This window comes from Psammomys obesus, unplaced genomic scaffold (assembly GCF_907164565.1).
Source record: "Psammomys obesus unplaced genomic scaffold, mPsaObe1.curated_primary_1811, whole genome shotgun sequence".
In the NCBI taxonomy this organism is placed as follows: Eukaryota; Metazoa; Chordata; class Mammalia; order Rodentia; family Muridae; genus Psammomys; species Psammomys obesus.
The window spans coordinates 15945183-15962148 of NW_026596091.1; the positions used below are offsets into that span (position 1 = coordinate 15945183).

Below are 16966 nucleotides of genomic sequence, written 5' to 3' on the forward strand. Positions count from 1 at the left end.
GACTTTTACATCTTCTTTTCATTCTCACTCCCACTAAAGCTCTCCTGTATGCCTGTTTTCTTTTTATAGTATCTCTCCCTCCCTCTCTGTCTTCTCCTCTTCTGCTTTCTCAGGGTTATGTCTGTATTTAGCTTGACAATCTCTTGTACCATATTCGGACTTATTATAATTTATAAAAGAATAAAGACTTATGCAGGAATACAGTAGGCATACCCTAAATTATTTTGGGACATTCTCCCATGGTAAGACCAAGGAAGTGATTGACAGGGTCAGTAAGCTGGTGTTTTCTACTGTACACTTATACACCATTGTGTAGCAATTCCCTTATAGAAATGTGAACTACCTCTGCATAATTTAGCATGGCCGTATTCATTTCTTTTGGAAAGCTTTAATTCCCATTTTGTTCCTACAGATAAGAAGCAAGATGGAGCTATTGAGAATCGCAACAAAGGTAAATTCGGGAAGATAAAAAGTACAGTTAGCTTGTTTTCTTTATCTCCAAAAATAGCTTGTGTACTATATTTATCCAAAATTAGGGTACATGTGACAGGGAACATCAACAATGTTAACTTGGATTAAACTCTCTTGCCACTGCTGTAGTCATGCTGCCTCTACAGTCTTTAAGAGGGTGTTATCATTTGTGCTGGTATGCTGAAGTAGCTTTCCACATAAGCATTTGAAGTGCTCTAGCATACCTGACATGTTAATATATAGTTGGTAGCAAAAATGCCTGGGAATATATATAGTGTAAATCACATTTGAAAATCTATAAACATGCATGTTTTTCTGTATGTGTAATCATATACAGTGTTCTATATTAGATCATAAATTATACAAGAAGGATCTGTAGTCTTTGAATAACCTAATACCTAACATCACATGAAAAGAAATATATTTAATATTCTTAGTTCTCAGTTTAAGGACTTGGTATGCCTCACTCCTGTCATTGAACATGACATTATTAAGTCTGGAATAGTACCACAGACTAATGTCACTGTTGTTTTATTCCCTCTGTGCAGCCACCCCCAAGACTCTAATGTGCGCACACACACAGACACAGACGCACACACACACAGTTGAATGTTTATAGTTCAGCCTTTTTCTATTAACAAACTAATTTTGTAAAAAAAAGAAAAAGAAAAAATGAAAGAATGTTTCAAAATGTTAATCGTGCCTTTAAAATACAACAAAATTGTGTTTTCTCTGAACATAGCAAAAGCCCAGGATGGTGCAGCTATGGAAATGCAGCCTTTAAAAAGTGAAGAAGGAGGAGATGGTGATGAAAAAGACAAAAAGAAAGCAAATTTGCCAAAAAAAGAAAAGTCCGTTTTACAAGGGAAACTTACAAAACTGGCTGTTCAGATTGGCAAAGCAGGTATGACATGAGAGAAAAGTGAGGTGTTTTTTTTGTTTTGTTTTGTTTTAAATGCATGTACCTATTTTAAAAGTGTCTTTTGCCACAGGGAGAGCTGGAAATTATTACTTTGCACATGTAAAAGATATTAGAGGAATGTTCTTTAATTTTATACAGAACCTTTTGAACTACCATAGGCACTCATAATGTGATTACGACATGCAGGCTATTACTCCTCCTGCCAGTGAGACAGTCGTGGTCAGATTAAAATTAGTGCCTGAATTTGCTTAATTTACAAGTCTATGCAGTCATCTCTAAATTTCTAGGGTTAGAAATAAAAAGGGGTTGTCAGGGAGATTGTTTAGTAGACTATAGAACTATGAAACTTTCTTAGTGTACATTTTGCTTAGCCTTTTATTGGCTGTCTATGAAAAAAATGTATTTTTCTAAACATAATAATTTTGTTCAGCTGAAAACACTGGTAATTGGGAAGCTGAGGTACTGTAATGTTGCCTTTACTAGACAGCAGTTGTGAAACTGAGACTGCTCTTCAGAGGGGTAGTAAGGGAGAGCAGGTGGGTGAGGCAGCACCTGCCATCATGCCACCTTTTGACAGACGCTGTCTATAAGCAGCATACATTATAAAAGTCACACAAACAGCATCATTGGATGGCTAGAAGGATAATCGGTGAAGTATCGTGTGATTCTCAGTAAGTCTATTCCTTAATAGCAAATCCACATGCATATTGATCCCAAGGTCACAGTGTTGACTCATACTGTTGGAAAGGGTAGGCTTGAGGTGATAATGGCATTGAGTGGCTACTAGGTAGGATGTTAGACCCAGACGTTTAGACTTGCCTTATTTTTTTAATACTCATTTATAAGAAGCTAAATAACACATGTCATATAAGGGTGAGATGTTTTATAATACATAGTTAACATTTATTTTTCTGAGTTAATGAATTAGTAAAGATCGATCAGAAATAAATTAGGAAATGATCCAGATAGTGAATTTTATGGGTATATTTTTAAACATGGAGTTAATTTAATTTCAAGACTCCAATTTGACCTCTCCCAACGTCTTTCAGATTGTTGAACATTGCAAGCAGCAGCTTATGCTGGCCTGTGGGTCTTTGCTTGTGTTTGCCTCTTGAGACTCACAAAAGCTCCTCTCTCAGTTCTTGGGGGTCAGTGTTATACCTGGAAGCAAAATGTAAGTCTGACAGGTGTCGGGTGTGATGAGCAAAGTGCACACTGAGGGTAACAGGTTTCTCAGAAAAATTGAAATAGATATAACTTAGCTGCTTATAAAATAGTGACTGGCTAACACACAGTTGGCAGTGGGTAGTGCCTACAATATTTAAGCAATTGCCCTTTTTTTTCTGTCTTTAAAGGTCTACTGATGTCTGCCATCACAGTTATCATCCTAGTATTATATTTTGTGATTGATACCTTCTGGGTCCAGAAGAGACCATGGCTTGCTGAATGCACACCAATCTACATACAGTACTTTGTGAAGTTCTTCATTATTGGAGTTACAGTTCTAGTGGTTGCAGTCCCAGAAGGTCTTCCACTGGCAGTCACGATCTCACTGGCATATTCAGTCAAGGTTAGTGGAAATTGTTACATAGGCATGTTTTTTTTATTACAATTTATTCACTTTATATCCCAACCTGTAGTCCCCTCCTAATCCCCCCTCCCTCCCTCTTCTCCTCCCTACCCCTCTCTAAATCCATTGATTGATAGAGGAGGTTCTCCTCCCCTTCCATCTGACCCTAGCCTATCAGGTCTCATCGGGATTGGCTGCATTGTCTTCCTCTGTGGCCTGGTAAGGCTGCTCCCCGCTCAGAGGGAGGTGATCAAAGAGCCAGCCAATGAGTTCATGTCAGAGACAGTCCCTTTTCCTCTTACTAGGGCACCCACTTGGATACTGAGCTGCCATGGGCTACATCTGTGCAGGGCTTCTAGATTATCTTCATGCATGGTTCTTGGTTGGAGTATAAGTCTCAGGAAAAACCCTTGGGCCTAGATTTTTTGGTTCTGTTGCTCTCCTCCTGTCCCCTCCAGATCTTTCATCTCCCCCTTCTTTCATAAGATTCCCTGCACTCTGCCCAAAGTTTGACTATGAGTCTGAGCATCTGCTTTGATACCCTGCTGGGTAGTCTTTCAGAGACCCTCTGTGGTAAGCTCTTGTCTCGTTCCCTGTTTTCTCCATCTTCCACTGTCCGTCCCATTTGCCTTTCTGAGTGAGGATTTATCATCATATTCAGGGTCCTCCTTCTTGCTTAGCTTCTTTAGGTGTACAGGTTTTACTATGTTTATCCTATATGTCTAATAGCCACTTATAAGTGAGTATATAACATGTGTCTTTCTGCTTCTGACTCATCCTCACTCAGTATGATCTTTTCTAGTTCCCACCATTTGCCTACAAATTTCATGATTTCCTTGTTTTTAATTGCTGAGTAGTATTCCATTGTGTAAATGTACCACAATTTCTGGGACATCTGGGTTGTTTCCAGATCCTGGCTATTATGAATAAAGCTGCTACAAACATGGTTGAGTAAATGTCCTTGTTGTGTACTTGAGCATATTTTGGATATATGCCTAGGAGTGGTATAGCTGGATCTTGAGGAAGCACTATTCCTAATTTTCTGAGAAAGCTCCAGATTTCCAAAGTAGTTGTACAAGTTTACATTCCCACCAGCAATGGAGGAGGGTTCCTCTTTCTCCACATTCTCTCCAGCATGTGTTATCATTTAACTTTTTGATCTTAGCCATTCTGATAGGTATAAGATGAAATCTCAGGGTCGTTTTGATTTACATTCCCCTGATGATTAAGGATGTTGAACATTTCTTTGTTTCTCTACTATTGGATATTTCTCTATTGAGAATTCTCTGTTTATCTCTGTACCCCATTTTTAAATTGGATTACTTGATTTGTTGCTGTTTAACTTCTTGAGTTCTTTATATATTCTGGATATTAGCCCTCTGTCAGATATAGGGTTGGTGAAGATCCTTTCCCAGTCTGTAGGCTGTCGTAGACATGTTGTTTAAAGCCTTGGCTGGCATAGAAAACACAATACCCGGTGCGCCCTTTTCTGGCCTGGAAAGTGAAGGGTTTCCATTTCTTTAAAGATATAGACAGTGGTTCCAGTATCTCTGAGCACAGTATCTCTGTTCACTTCATGAAGACCAGCAGTCTCGCCGTACCCTCTTTGCCATTTATAAAAAAAGTCAGGCTATGTGCAGTTTAATGTATGGCACTAGAGCAAGTACATTTCACTTGGGCCCAGTTCTTGAGTCCTGTTTCTATGTTTCGTATTTCTACAGTCAAGTCTTCCCAGTTGTGGGCAGATTTATATTTCCAAAAACAATTCAGATATTATTTGCATGTGTAAAACCTTTTGACTCCTTCCCGGTGGCCCACAAAGTTCTGCTCATTCTGGTCTTTGCTCAGGTACCTGTCAGTGCTCATCTGCCCCACCTCACTCTCCCTCTAGTCCAGCCTTTGCTGCTAGTTTCTAAATGTTCCATCTAGGATTTGTCTTTCATAATGGTTGTGCAGGTTACACTTCATGTAAGAATGCTGCTCTTGTACCTTGTGAAGAGTTAGCATTTCTTCTGCTTAAGTGACACTTGTAACAGTGAGAAGTCTAACCAACCATAGCTTCCTTACTGACATCTTTCCTTCAGTATTCCAAATGTTTTACAAAATGGCCAGTCATAAGAATGTCTTTTCCTTACTGTTTAATTTTTTTTTTTTTTAATTTATTGACCCTGCATGCTTGTGTGTCACAAGATGTGTGTATGTAAGTCAGAGGACAACTTGCAGGAGCAGATTCTTTCCTTCCTCTTTGTAGCACCCAGAAATCTAACTAATGTCACCAGGCCTGGTGGCAAGCAACTTTCACCCACTGAGCCACCTTGCCAGTCCACACTCTTTATTTTCTTTTCAGACACTTAACACACATTTTGTAATTTAAAAATTTTAATATATTAAGGTGCTTACAGTACACATTTTAACTATCCATTTGAACTTTTTAATGCTTTAAAGTGATTAGAAATAACTGGAATATAAACAGATTTTTCTAGACAAGCCAACTATTCATTTTTCAAAATTATTTTGTAGTCTTTAGTGATGTTAATTTTTCAGTTGGTCAAGAAGATATAGATAAGTTGATTTGTGTCTTTTAAGCTTGCATTAAATGTCTGTTTGGCCCTAATGTAGTCAGCATGTGTTCCTTTCACTGTGGTGTGGTCTTTATATATCCTGTCAAGTGTTTTGTGAAATTGAACATATTTCCTTTACTTCAAATTTCATTCTTTTAGTTTCTCATATTTAGATCATTAGTAAATTGGGAAGTATATATTTCTCTTTTCCATGTTTGTTTAAAAACTAGACTTTTATTTTCTTCTTTTGTGAATTAGTTATGGGTGGGGGGGCTTCACTAATGAATTCATGTGTGTGTGTACATGTATGTGTATCTGTGTCTGTGTAGTTTTAATTTAACACTTTTGCAAGTGTTGTTAAGACTCTTGGCATCTTTGAACCCATCCTAAGTGACATACACTTTGATCCTAAGGATGAAAATTTCCAGCATTTAGATTAGATGAAAATGATTCAGTCATGTCTTTGAATGTTAACTCGGCCTGTAAAAGTGGAGAGAAACAACAAGCACCAAAACAGCTACATACTCACACATTTTTCATATGTCTTACTAAAAGCTATGTTTCTGTTGGAAATTGATCAGGAGTCTTCTTATTTTCTATTTAATGAAAATTAATCCTTTTATCATGCATTACTATAATTACCACCATACCTACAGTAAGATTGTCATGAAAGTAAGACACTTCACTAAGCATATCAGAGGTATGTGGCACCAAAATATAGATGCTGAGACCTCTGCCAGCTTATTTAATTCATCAGTAACATGGTTGAGACCACTAAATGGTGGTAGTATTCTCTTTGACCAATTTAAATAGTTCACATGTTCTAAAATCATTCTGGTGTTAAGCTGATACTTTTTAAACTATGTTTGTGTCATTTGATGGTTTTATCTTTTTGATGTAATGAGGTGATTGTCTTTCTGTGTAGCTTAACTGTCTTGGGTTGTGGTCTTGTTTTATTTTTTTTGTCACTGTAGAAAATGATGAAGGATAATAACCTAGTGAGGCACTTGGATGCTTGTGAAACCATGGGGAATGCTACAGCTATTTGTTCAGATAAAACGGGAACACTGACAATGAACAGAATGACAGTCGTTCAAGCTTACATAAATGAAAAGCATTATAAAAAGATTCCTGAACCAGAAGCTATTCCACCAAATATTTTGTCCTATCTAGTAACAGGAATTTCTGTGAATTGTGCTTATACATCAAAAATATTGGTAAGTTTTTTTAAATTTATATGCATGAAAATATGCTACTTATGATTATTGTAATACCTGTTTACTTGTTTGTTATTATTGTGTTTGTGTGTGGACATGAATGCCAAGGAACACCTGTATGGTCAGAGGATAACTTTGTAGAAGTGGTTCTCCTAAGTTTACGTGTGTTCCAGGAATCAAACTTAGATTTGTAGGTGTATGCAAGTGCCATAACACCTAAGCCATCTCCTAGCCCACATTGATACTTTTTTTTTTTTTTCTTTTTCAGTTTCTGGTATTCAGAAACTTTGAAGACTTACAGTCAGAACACCAGGCCACATTCTTAATTTTATCGCAGGGGTGGGTATAGAGCAAAGGGCTTTGTATTTATTAGGCTCTACATTCACACTATTCTAGATGATTGTGTCTATGTTCATTTTGTGAAAGACCTAGCAGTCCTACAGTAGAATATCTAGTGTCAATTTAGATAGCCTTAGAGCTGCTGTCGGCAGCATGTGTTACATGGGCTGTTCTGCTGTTTTGTTTCTCAGTAGTTCCTACCCATAAAGTTGTCTTTATACATTTTGAAGGCTCATAAAGTAATCATAGATTTCTGTGAGAATTTTATAAAGCTATTTTCAACTTTGTAAACTCTAAGATTTTATTTTAACAGAAAGTATAGTATGCATGTTTAACTTTTTTGTTATCTAGTGATTTATTAAATCTGAGAGCAAAAATTATATTGCAAGTTACTTAATGAAAATGTGTGGGTTGGGCTGGAGAGGTGGCTCAGAGGTTAAAAGAACTGGCTGTTCTTCCAGAGATCCTTAGTTGAATTCCCAGCAACCACCTGGTGGCTCACAACCGTCTATAATGAGATCTAGTGCCCGCTTCTGTCCAGCAGGCATATGTGCAGGCAGAACATTGTATAAATAATAAATAAATCTTAAGAAAACATAGGTGGGTAGATTAGAAAGGTAGGAGATTCTGGTTCTAGGCCTAGTCTTGCCATTTACTATCAAAAAGTCTGAGCTTTAACTGACTGTAAATTAGGACTTTATTTTACTTACTTAGCATAAAAATAAACAAATAAAAATGAGAAGAGAAAATGGAAATAAAATTAAGTCCTACTGAATATGAGGAATCAACTATATAAGATATATGCATCTTAATGTCATTTGATGATAAGGTTAGAAGTACTTTTGTTTATAACTACAGAAGGCCAAGGGAGGAGCAGTCCTGTTAGGCCACAGAGGAGGGTTTCGCATCCGGTCCTGAAGATACCCGATAAAACAGGATCGGATGAATGGGGAGGAGGACCTCCCCAATCAGTGGACTTGGAAAGGGGCACGGTGGAGATGAGGGAGGGAGGGGGGATTGGGAGGGAATGAGGGAGCGGGACACAGCTGGGATACAGAGTTAATAAAATGTAACTGATAAGAAAAAAATAAAATTAAATTAAAAAAAAAAATAACTACTGAAGGCACCACCATAGCAGTTGGAAAGCTTGACAGAAGTTCACTGGACTAGCAGTTAGATGGGCTAAAGTGGAACCCATATCACCCTTCCCCATAATCCTTTCTACCTTATCTGTGTCCTTTGAAGTTCTCATATTAGAAGACATTTTCTACATCATTTTGTTTCAGAATGCTATAATCTGTTTTATATTTTAAGTTAAATTTTTAATGGGGAAGTAAAATAATGCTAGCATCTAATCCTTATTTTCTTACAGCCACCAGAAAAAGAGGGTGGATTACCTCGTCATGTGGGTAATAAAACAGAATGTGCCTTGTTGGGATTGCTCTTGGACTTAAAGCGGGATTATCAAGATGTTAGAAATGAAATACCAGAAGAAGCATTGTACAAAGTCTATACCTTCAATTCTGTTAGGAAATCCATGAGCACAGTCCTAAAAAATTCAGATGGAAGTTACCGGATCTTCAGCAAGGGTGCATCTGAGATAATGCTGAAAAAGTAAGCATAAAGTGCTCAGATGAATGAGCTGACTGTTGAATATGGATTATCTCTGTGTTGTAGCTTTATGAGCATCATGTGTTTGAATAGTATCACTGAGCTTTGTAGCATGCTCTCTGGTATCCAGAGATTTTCCTACCATGTTCTGCTTCTTGTACTCTGCCTTATTTCCCAATATTTTGCTCTAGGGAAAATAAGCCTATTACATTTAGTGCAGTAATTTAAATAGGGTAAACATTGGTGATTTTGGAAAGCATCCTTTATAGTTTAGCAGGAAGTAGTAGTGTTGTGAGACCAAGTCTGCAAACAGCTTTTTCTCATCCACATCACACTTAGTTATGTGATTTCAGTGTGACAGGTTAGAAACATGTTGTATCACTGACTTTCTTGGTGGCAGATCATGGCAAAGGAGAGATTGTTTGAATCAAAGACCATGACTCTTTCCTTGCAAATAATTAGCTTTGAAATCTGAGCAGAATTTTTTCTCCTTGCTTTGCGTTCTCCTCCATTAGAAAAGTAGAGTGGCAGCCAATACCACCTTAAGTGAAGTAAAACAAAGTGTGGAAATTTATTTCATAGGGGTTTTCTGGTAGTAAGTAGATAGTAATTTGTAGTAATGTTTACATTCTACTTAGAGACTGAGCAGGTAAGAATTAATAAACCAGGTAATGCCATTGAAGCATTGTTCATTGAAACTCTGTCACTGAAATACTAGGTGTGATGCATGCATATAATTTCAGCATTTGAGAGTCAAAGGAATTACAGGGTAGACACCAGGCCAGACTATATAGTGAAACCTTGTGGGGGGGGTTGTTTTTGTTTAAAAAAAGACAGAAACAAAAAAGCTGTGACTGAAAATAATTCTTGAATCAGGAACTAAGGTGAGCTGGGATGAAAGGCCTGACCAATACCACAAACTGATGAGAGCCGTGGGAAGGAAGTATCATGGAATACAAAGGAATAAGCATATTAACTACCTTTGGGAGGAGAGAAATGTGGAGCTTAGGAGATAGTAGTTTGGGGGGAAGGCTGAAGAAGCAAGTGTTTAGATCAAATTTTTAGAGGTATCAAAAGCACTTGCGGTAATGTTGATGCCAACTGCATGGCATGCAATCGGCATTCAGTGCTGTGCACTAAGGCTAAAGTTTATGGGAGAATACTTCAGTGCTGATGGGAAGCCTTAGAAAACTACAGTTAGAACAGAAGGTGTGGATTTAACAGACACCTTTGTGGATCTACATAAACGTTCATCCCCAAGAGACAAGGATAGAAAGATATGACTTCACTATCTACTAGGGGAAGCTTGGGGTTAGTTTTACTAAAAAAATAAACTATTTTGACGTAATCTCCTATAGAATGCCTACTTTGTTGTTTCAACAAAAAGATTCTTTTTTCTTTTGCGGTTAAGACAATATAGGTGATAAAATAACCTCACAGGTAAGGGGTTGATTGAAGTTATCCTGTTTATTTAAAAGGAAAAAATATTTTATGTTGCCACTTGTGAATTTTTGTGAAAATGTTTTAAAAATATTATATCCAAAAGAGAAAATTTAGAGACTATCTGTGGTAACGGGTCAAGAACCACAGATAAGAGTCAAATAGATGAGAACTGTTTTGTAAAAGGGAGAGTAAACAACTCTCTAGAATACAATATGTAAGATTCTCTAATTTCCAGGAATCAGACCCTGTGATTTCTCCCTTGCCCTTCATGTAAGTGGTATTAACCCTTACTTTTGTTAATTACTGCTGTTTGGATTCAATGTTTCCTTGTAGGTGTTTCAAAATCTTAAGTGCTAATGGTGAGGCGAAAGTATTCAGACCCAGGGACCGAGATGACATTGTGAAAACTGTGATTGAGCCAATGGCATCAGAAGGCCTGAGAACCATATGTCTAGCATTCAGAGATTTCCCAGCAGGAGAACCAGAACCAGACTGGGATAACGAGAATGATATCGTCACCGGCCTTACTTGCATTGCTGTTGTGGGGATTGAAGATCCTGTGAGGCCTGAGGTGGTGAAACGTTCCATTCTGCATGTGCAGATTCTCATGCTGTGTGAATCTAGGCGTTAACCATAATCCGTCTTCTAGTAGAGCTTCTGCTGTGGGTGATCTTCACGCTGTGAATCAAAGATGAATGAAACAATAATGTAACAATTATAAAATAGTTAGCATACATTACCCTTGAAGCTATTTAGTTGGGCAGCTTCCCTGGTATACTGTGAGTTTATAACACCACAGCCTAGCACAGTTCCTTACCTGTATATATTTTCAGTTGATGTTTAACTTAATAATGAATGCCATTAAGTGGTTAAGTTTCGTTCTCCAGACCAGGATCATCCAGTGGAGCATTCAGTGAAGACTGAAATGTCTCAGTTTTTCTCAGTACAAAAACCACTGTGTATCTGTTATGTTCTTGAGGTCTGACTAGTACAATTGGAAAATAGTTGTTGTTTTTTTTTTTTAAGATCTATTTATTTTTATTTTACGTACATTGGTGTTTTGTCTAGATGTGTGTCTGTGAGTGTGTCGGATTCCTGGAACTGAAGTTGTAAGCTGCCATGTGGGTGCAGTGAATTGAACCCAGGTCCTCTTGTTCTTAACCTCTGAGCCATTTCTCTAGCCCTGGAAAACTGAATTTTTAACTTATAATCATCTATCATATCTGCTAGTAGGAAGCGGTAGGCTTTGCCTTTTTTAATTGATAGAAATTTTTGTTTGCTTTCTAGCTTTTTGCTTTTGAAGCATATCCCAGGCACTGCTTTAGGTACTAGAGACAGAAAGAGTTTAGAAATCTGGTCCCTGATTTCGAAAAAAGTCAGTGTCTTGGGTGACGGTGGACAGAATATTTGTTGTTAATCCATTGCCAGTTGTATACAGAGAGTGTTGTATAATCAGGCCATGATGTATCAACCTAATCTAAAGCAAGAACATCTTCTTATTATGTCTTCTCTGAAATGCAAGAGTATTTCACATATAACTTCATTTAGTGCTCACCCAGTGATTGGAGTATTGATTACTCTGATTTGACAAAGGAAAAAAAAAATGAGATGTGTGGTGGAACTTTAGACAATAGACATAGCATGTTGTTCAGACCCCAGTTCTAACTCCAAAACAAAAGTTAAAAAGACCACTAAGCTATAATCCCACTCTGCAAGGCTCAAATAAGACTTCCTAAAGCTTGATTACTTTTCTTTGAGTTTTTAAAACTCAGGGGATATGAGCTAAAGAAGGTAGGGCAGGGAGCTTTGGGAACACAATAAGTACATCCAAGCAAAGAAGGAACAATACAAAGACTACTTTTCTTCAGTGATTTTTATCATGTAATATATTCAACCCGTAATATTGAGCAACTGTCTGAAAACAGGAAATACTGACTTCAGAGAGCAAAATTGTCAAGAGAATTTATATTCTGGAAGAAAACCCCTAGGTTATACAAGGATAGACACCTGGACAGTGTGCACGTGAGAAGGCCACACCCAAATAGGTACAAGAATAGATGGCTGACAGTGTGCCACTGGGAACGAAAGAACTTGTGAAGGATGCGGCTGTCCCAGACCTTATGGAAATGGAAATGTGATGTTAAATGAGACTCTTAGAAGAGCCTAAGGGTTGTAAAGGATATGCACAGGGTAATAAAATAAGGTAATTGAGGAAGACCATATTAAGAATTTGAACTGAAATGAAATATGGTGGCTTACTATGAGCCAGGCATATAAATAGTGACAAGAAGAACATTCCAGGCTGTATTAGTCATGGTTTTCTACACAAATGGAACTTACAGAAGAAATCTATATCTATATAGAAGAGATTTATTAGACTGGCTTACAGGCTGTGGTCTGTCTAGTTCAACAATTGCTGTCTATCAACGGAAGGTCCAAGAATTCAGTAGTTTTTCAGTCAACGAGGCTGAACATCTTAGCTGGTCTTCAGTACATGCCAGACTCTTAAAGAAGTAGGCTCCTAATGCCAGTGAAGGAATAGACTTAGGAGGGGGAGTAAGCAAGCAAAGAGAGCAAACAAGCTTCCTTCTTCTGTTTCCTTTAGAAAGGCTGCAGCAGAAGGTGTGACCCAGATTAAAGGTGGGTCTTCTCACCTGAGAAGATCCAGAACAAAAATTGTTTAAATGTTATATATATATTATAATGTTATATATTATATATATTAACATAATATATAATGTTATATATATAAATTAAGAAAAAATCTCACAGGTGTATCTAGTCACTTGGGTTTTAGTAAATTCCAGATGTAGTCAAGTTGACAACCAAGTGCAGGGGACTGCAGGTGAGAAAACAATATTGAACTATTTTAAAGATAGAGAGGAAGCCAGTATGGTGCTAGTGTACAGAGTCAGGAAGTAAGATCATCCATGGCCTAACTAGACTGGAAGTCCTCTGACTTTTTTTTTCCTAAAATTTAATTATTATAACATTATTTATATGCTAAAATACCATTTTGAAGAGTAGGAGGAGACAAATAGAAGCAGAAAACCAGTGAGACTTTTGTAACAGCAATACTTGGACTACAGTTGTGACAGGGAGGATGAAAGATGACTTCAGAGGTAGACTAATAGGGGTGAATATGCTAGGTTTGAGTATGCTGGTTTTGACCCAGTTGAGGTGTATGAGACAACTTATGTGTGTCAAATGAGCACTTGGACCTAGAAGCCACAAGATAGTCTAGGCTGGAGAAATTATTTAAGAGACAAAAAGACCTTGGGGAAACATAGCCAAAGAAACAGGCTGAGAGCCCATTAGAAGCCTTACAGAGGAAGTGAGCCAGTCTCTCTAGCTTGCATAACCTGTTGAGTGGTAGAGAATATTACCATGTCAGAAAGAGTAAAACAAAACAGTGGTTTGCAAGATCAAGATAAATTCATTTTTGGGTTTTGCAGTTTTGTGAGCTCATCCAAGTCAATGGTGTTTGCCAACCTTTGATCATAGGAAAGCCACTCAAAATTCTATATATTGACTTGAAGCTTAAATCTTATCTAAGGTTAGAGGATACGTGTAACTTTGTTTATTGGAGAAACTTTAAGTCCATTATATTCTTGGTATTTTAGTTGGTAGAGAGCCTTCTTTCTCTTTAAAACAGTGGTTTTTCAACCTTCCTAATGCTGTATCACTCTAATACAATTTCTCATGTTATGGTGACCCCAACCATAAAGTTATTTCTATTGATACTGTACAACTACAAATTTGCTACTGTTATGAGTCATAATGTAAATATCTGTGTTTTCTGATGGTCTTAGGCAAAACAGTGAAAGGGTTGTTCAACCCCCCTCAAAGGGGTGCAACTCACAGGTGGAGAACAACTGCTTTAAAACATTAGTATTTCTTTCTTCACAACATAAGATGAGTGTATGGGAGAGATAGGATGAGGAAGTATGAGCCAGCTTCTCTGACGTCTGGCCTGTGCAGTTCTGAATTGAGAATCTTGATGGAGCAAATCTAGTTTTCCTGCAGCTGCCTGCAAACTTGAACAAGACATGCTTTAGTACCTTACTTGTAAAAATGGAGGCAATGTATGACTTGCAAGTTAGAAATATTTTCTGTTTAGTGAGCAGGAAATAAACATTTTTTGTCATTATTAATCATAGTAAGATAAAATTTCTGTATCATACAATTCTCCAAATTTAAAGTACAGTCTAGTGGTTCTTCCTTTGCGTATTGATAGTTGTGCAGATGTCAGTACAGTCAGGCATGGAATAGGCATTCATCACCTGAGACAGAAACGCCATAATCATTAGTACCCATCTTCTGTTCATCCCTTCTTGCATCCTGTGGTGCTGGACAGTCACTTGTCCACTGTTTGTATCTATATTTACCTACCTAGAACTTTAAAAGAATATATTAGTTTTAGCTGATCATAAGTAACATTGACTGGCTTACATCTCGCTACACCCTCCACTGCTTAAACCCCCAAGTTGTGGTAACCAACATCCACTCTACCTTTCTAAATGCTGCTGCTACATAGTTCTAAACAAGTGTCTTCTCACTGTCGTTCTTCCATCTAAATGATCCTACGTAAGTTTCCAGTCAGCGATTACTTAGGTGTTTGGGGTGAAATACATCTTAAGCTTGTATGAGATACCAAGAAGTACATTATATTTAAACAACTAGCCAATATTTTATGCATCATGTTGATTAAAAAAATAAGTAACTCAATCAATGTTATTCCTTGAACTCAACTATTGCATCACTAGAACTTCATATGGTACCCTGGTACCCAGTAAATATTAGCTACAGTGAATGTGGAGAAGGTCTCCCTCCAATGATACAGATAAATAAGTTGGCAAAGTGGAAGAAAAATAACAGTGTGAACCTTTAAACTTAGTAGATACATATTTAACTTGTTTGTAACTATGTGTTCTAAGACTATCCAATATGCTGCTATTTGTGCCATCCTTAAAAAGCATCCCTGTAGTAACTATTTCTCCAGACACATTTAATTCAGTAGCACAGTACTTAACTAAGTTCTGGTTATTTAATGAAAGAAATTACATTGGTAACTCAGAGATAAAGTAAAGGTCCTGCCTTGAGAAAAGGATTGACTTGCAGAGGACGTAGCTAAACAAATATCTGTACTATGATGGGGTAACCAAGAGTAGAGAGATATTTACTAAGATGAAGGCCAAGTTTGTCTAGCTAGTTCAGTGGCGCTCCTGAGAAGTTACATTTTAAACTGGACCTGAAATAGAAGTTACAAGCACACAGTTTGCACGACTAATTTAACACTTCCTCCTCTGTATGCACGTATGTGAAATGTTGAGCGTTAAGAGATTATTGCAAATAATAGTTTCTCCTTTCTCTTGAAATCATAATTGTGTTGACATTAGGATCTCCTCATTCTGCCATGAAAATCAAATCAGGCAAGAACTGAGTAACACTTTAATATTATTATTATTGTTGTTGTTGTTATTTTCTTCCATCTTATTTTTTGGATGTGTCATTACTAGTGTCCTTTCCTCATTGTTGCTGTCTGCATGGCCCTAAAGCCTTTTGAATCTGTACCCTGTGCTCTAGTAGGATTTGTATGTATTTTTTGGCTAAAAGAACAGGGAAGGATTTTCTGAGAAAACTGCTGTAGCAGAAGCACACAGTCTGTGTGTAGTAAAGTTTTAGTATATCTATTAAACTATTTTGAGGCCATCTATTTTTTTCAATTTATTATTATTTATTACAATTTATTCACTTTGTATCCCAGCTCTCCCTCATCTCCTTCTGGTCCCACCCTTCCTCTCTCTTCCTCCCTTGTGCCCTTCCCCTAGTATCTGACCCTAGCCTCTCAGGTCTCATCAGGACTGCCTTGATCCTCTTTCTCTGTGGCCTAGTTAGGCCACCTTACCAGGGGAAGGTGATCAAAGAGCTGGCCACTGAGTCCATGTCAGAGACAGCCCCTGCTCCCCTTACTAGGGAACCCACCAGGAGACTGAGCTGCCATGGGCTACATCTGAGCAGGGGTTCTAGGTCCTCCCCAAGGGTAGTTCTTGGTTGATTCATCAGTTTCTGCAGGACCCCCTGAGCCCAGGTTTTTTGGCTCTGTTGGTCTCCTTGTGGAACTCCTGTCCTCTCTGAGTCTTTCTATCTCCCCCTTCTTCTCTGCATTCTGCCCAAAGTTTGGCTATGAGTCTCAGTATCTGCTTCAGTACCCTGATGGGTAGAGTCTTTCAGAGGATGCCTGTGGAAGGCTGCTATCCTGTTCCCTATATTCTCCCACTTCCAATATCTATCCTGTTTGCCCTTCAGAATGAGGATTAAGCATCTTCCCTAGGGTCTTCCTTGTCGTTTAGCTTCTTTAGTCCTATAAATTTTAGTGTGCTTATCCTGTATTATATGGCTAATACCCACTTATAAATGAGTATATACTAAGTGTGTCTTTCTGCTTTTGGGTTACTGAAGCCATCTATTACTGCTCAGAACTGAGAGCTCTGTGCTTTGTAACCGCTGAGGGACCACTGTATTTTTAACATGAATTGCTATGTTAAAAATCCTATCAGAATTTGTATCAGATGCTTTAAAAAATAAATGACATAGAAACAGGGATAATTAAAAGCTGTTGCTCCAGTAAACTCCAGGAATAGAACTGACTCAGTAGAAATTTGAGATAAAATATGTTGACTTATTGGGCCTTCTGGAGGCAAGGTGGAGAAATGGAAAAGGAATTGGGGTTGACGTCTAGGTTCTGATACATAATAAGGTTTAGAAAGCATGGTATACCAGAGTGTGATGCCCACTTCATAGACAGAACCTTCAGTACAACTCTCAGTGT

General features: G+C 37.8%; 1 protein-coding gene across 5 annotated transcripts in view; it reads left to right on the forward strand.

Annotated features, from left to right (window-relative positions):
* The window catches only part of Atp2b1 (ATPase plasma membrane Ca2+ transporting 1), a 113529-nt gene that overhangs the window by 80095 nt on the left and 16468 nt on the right, over window positions 1-16966 (forward strand). For all 5 annotated transcript variants that reach the window (XM_055628000.1, XM_055628001.1, XM_055627999.1 and 2 more), the window contains 6 exons: window positions 413-451; window positions 1214-1375; window positions 2749-2963; window positions 6499-6741; window positions 8453-8694; window positions 10468-10705. In XM_055628000.1, the coding sequence (XP_055483975.1) occupies window positions 413-451; window positions 1214-1375; window positions 2749-2963; window positions 6499-6741; window positions 8453-8694; window positions 10468-10705 (1139 nt within the window). The remainder of the gene's footprint in view (window positions 1-412; window positions 452-1213; window positions 1376-2748; window positions 2964-6498; window positions 6742-8452; window positions 8695-10467; window positions 10706-16966) is intronic.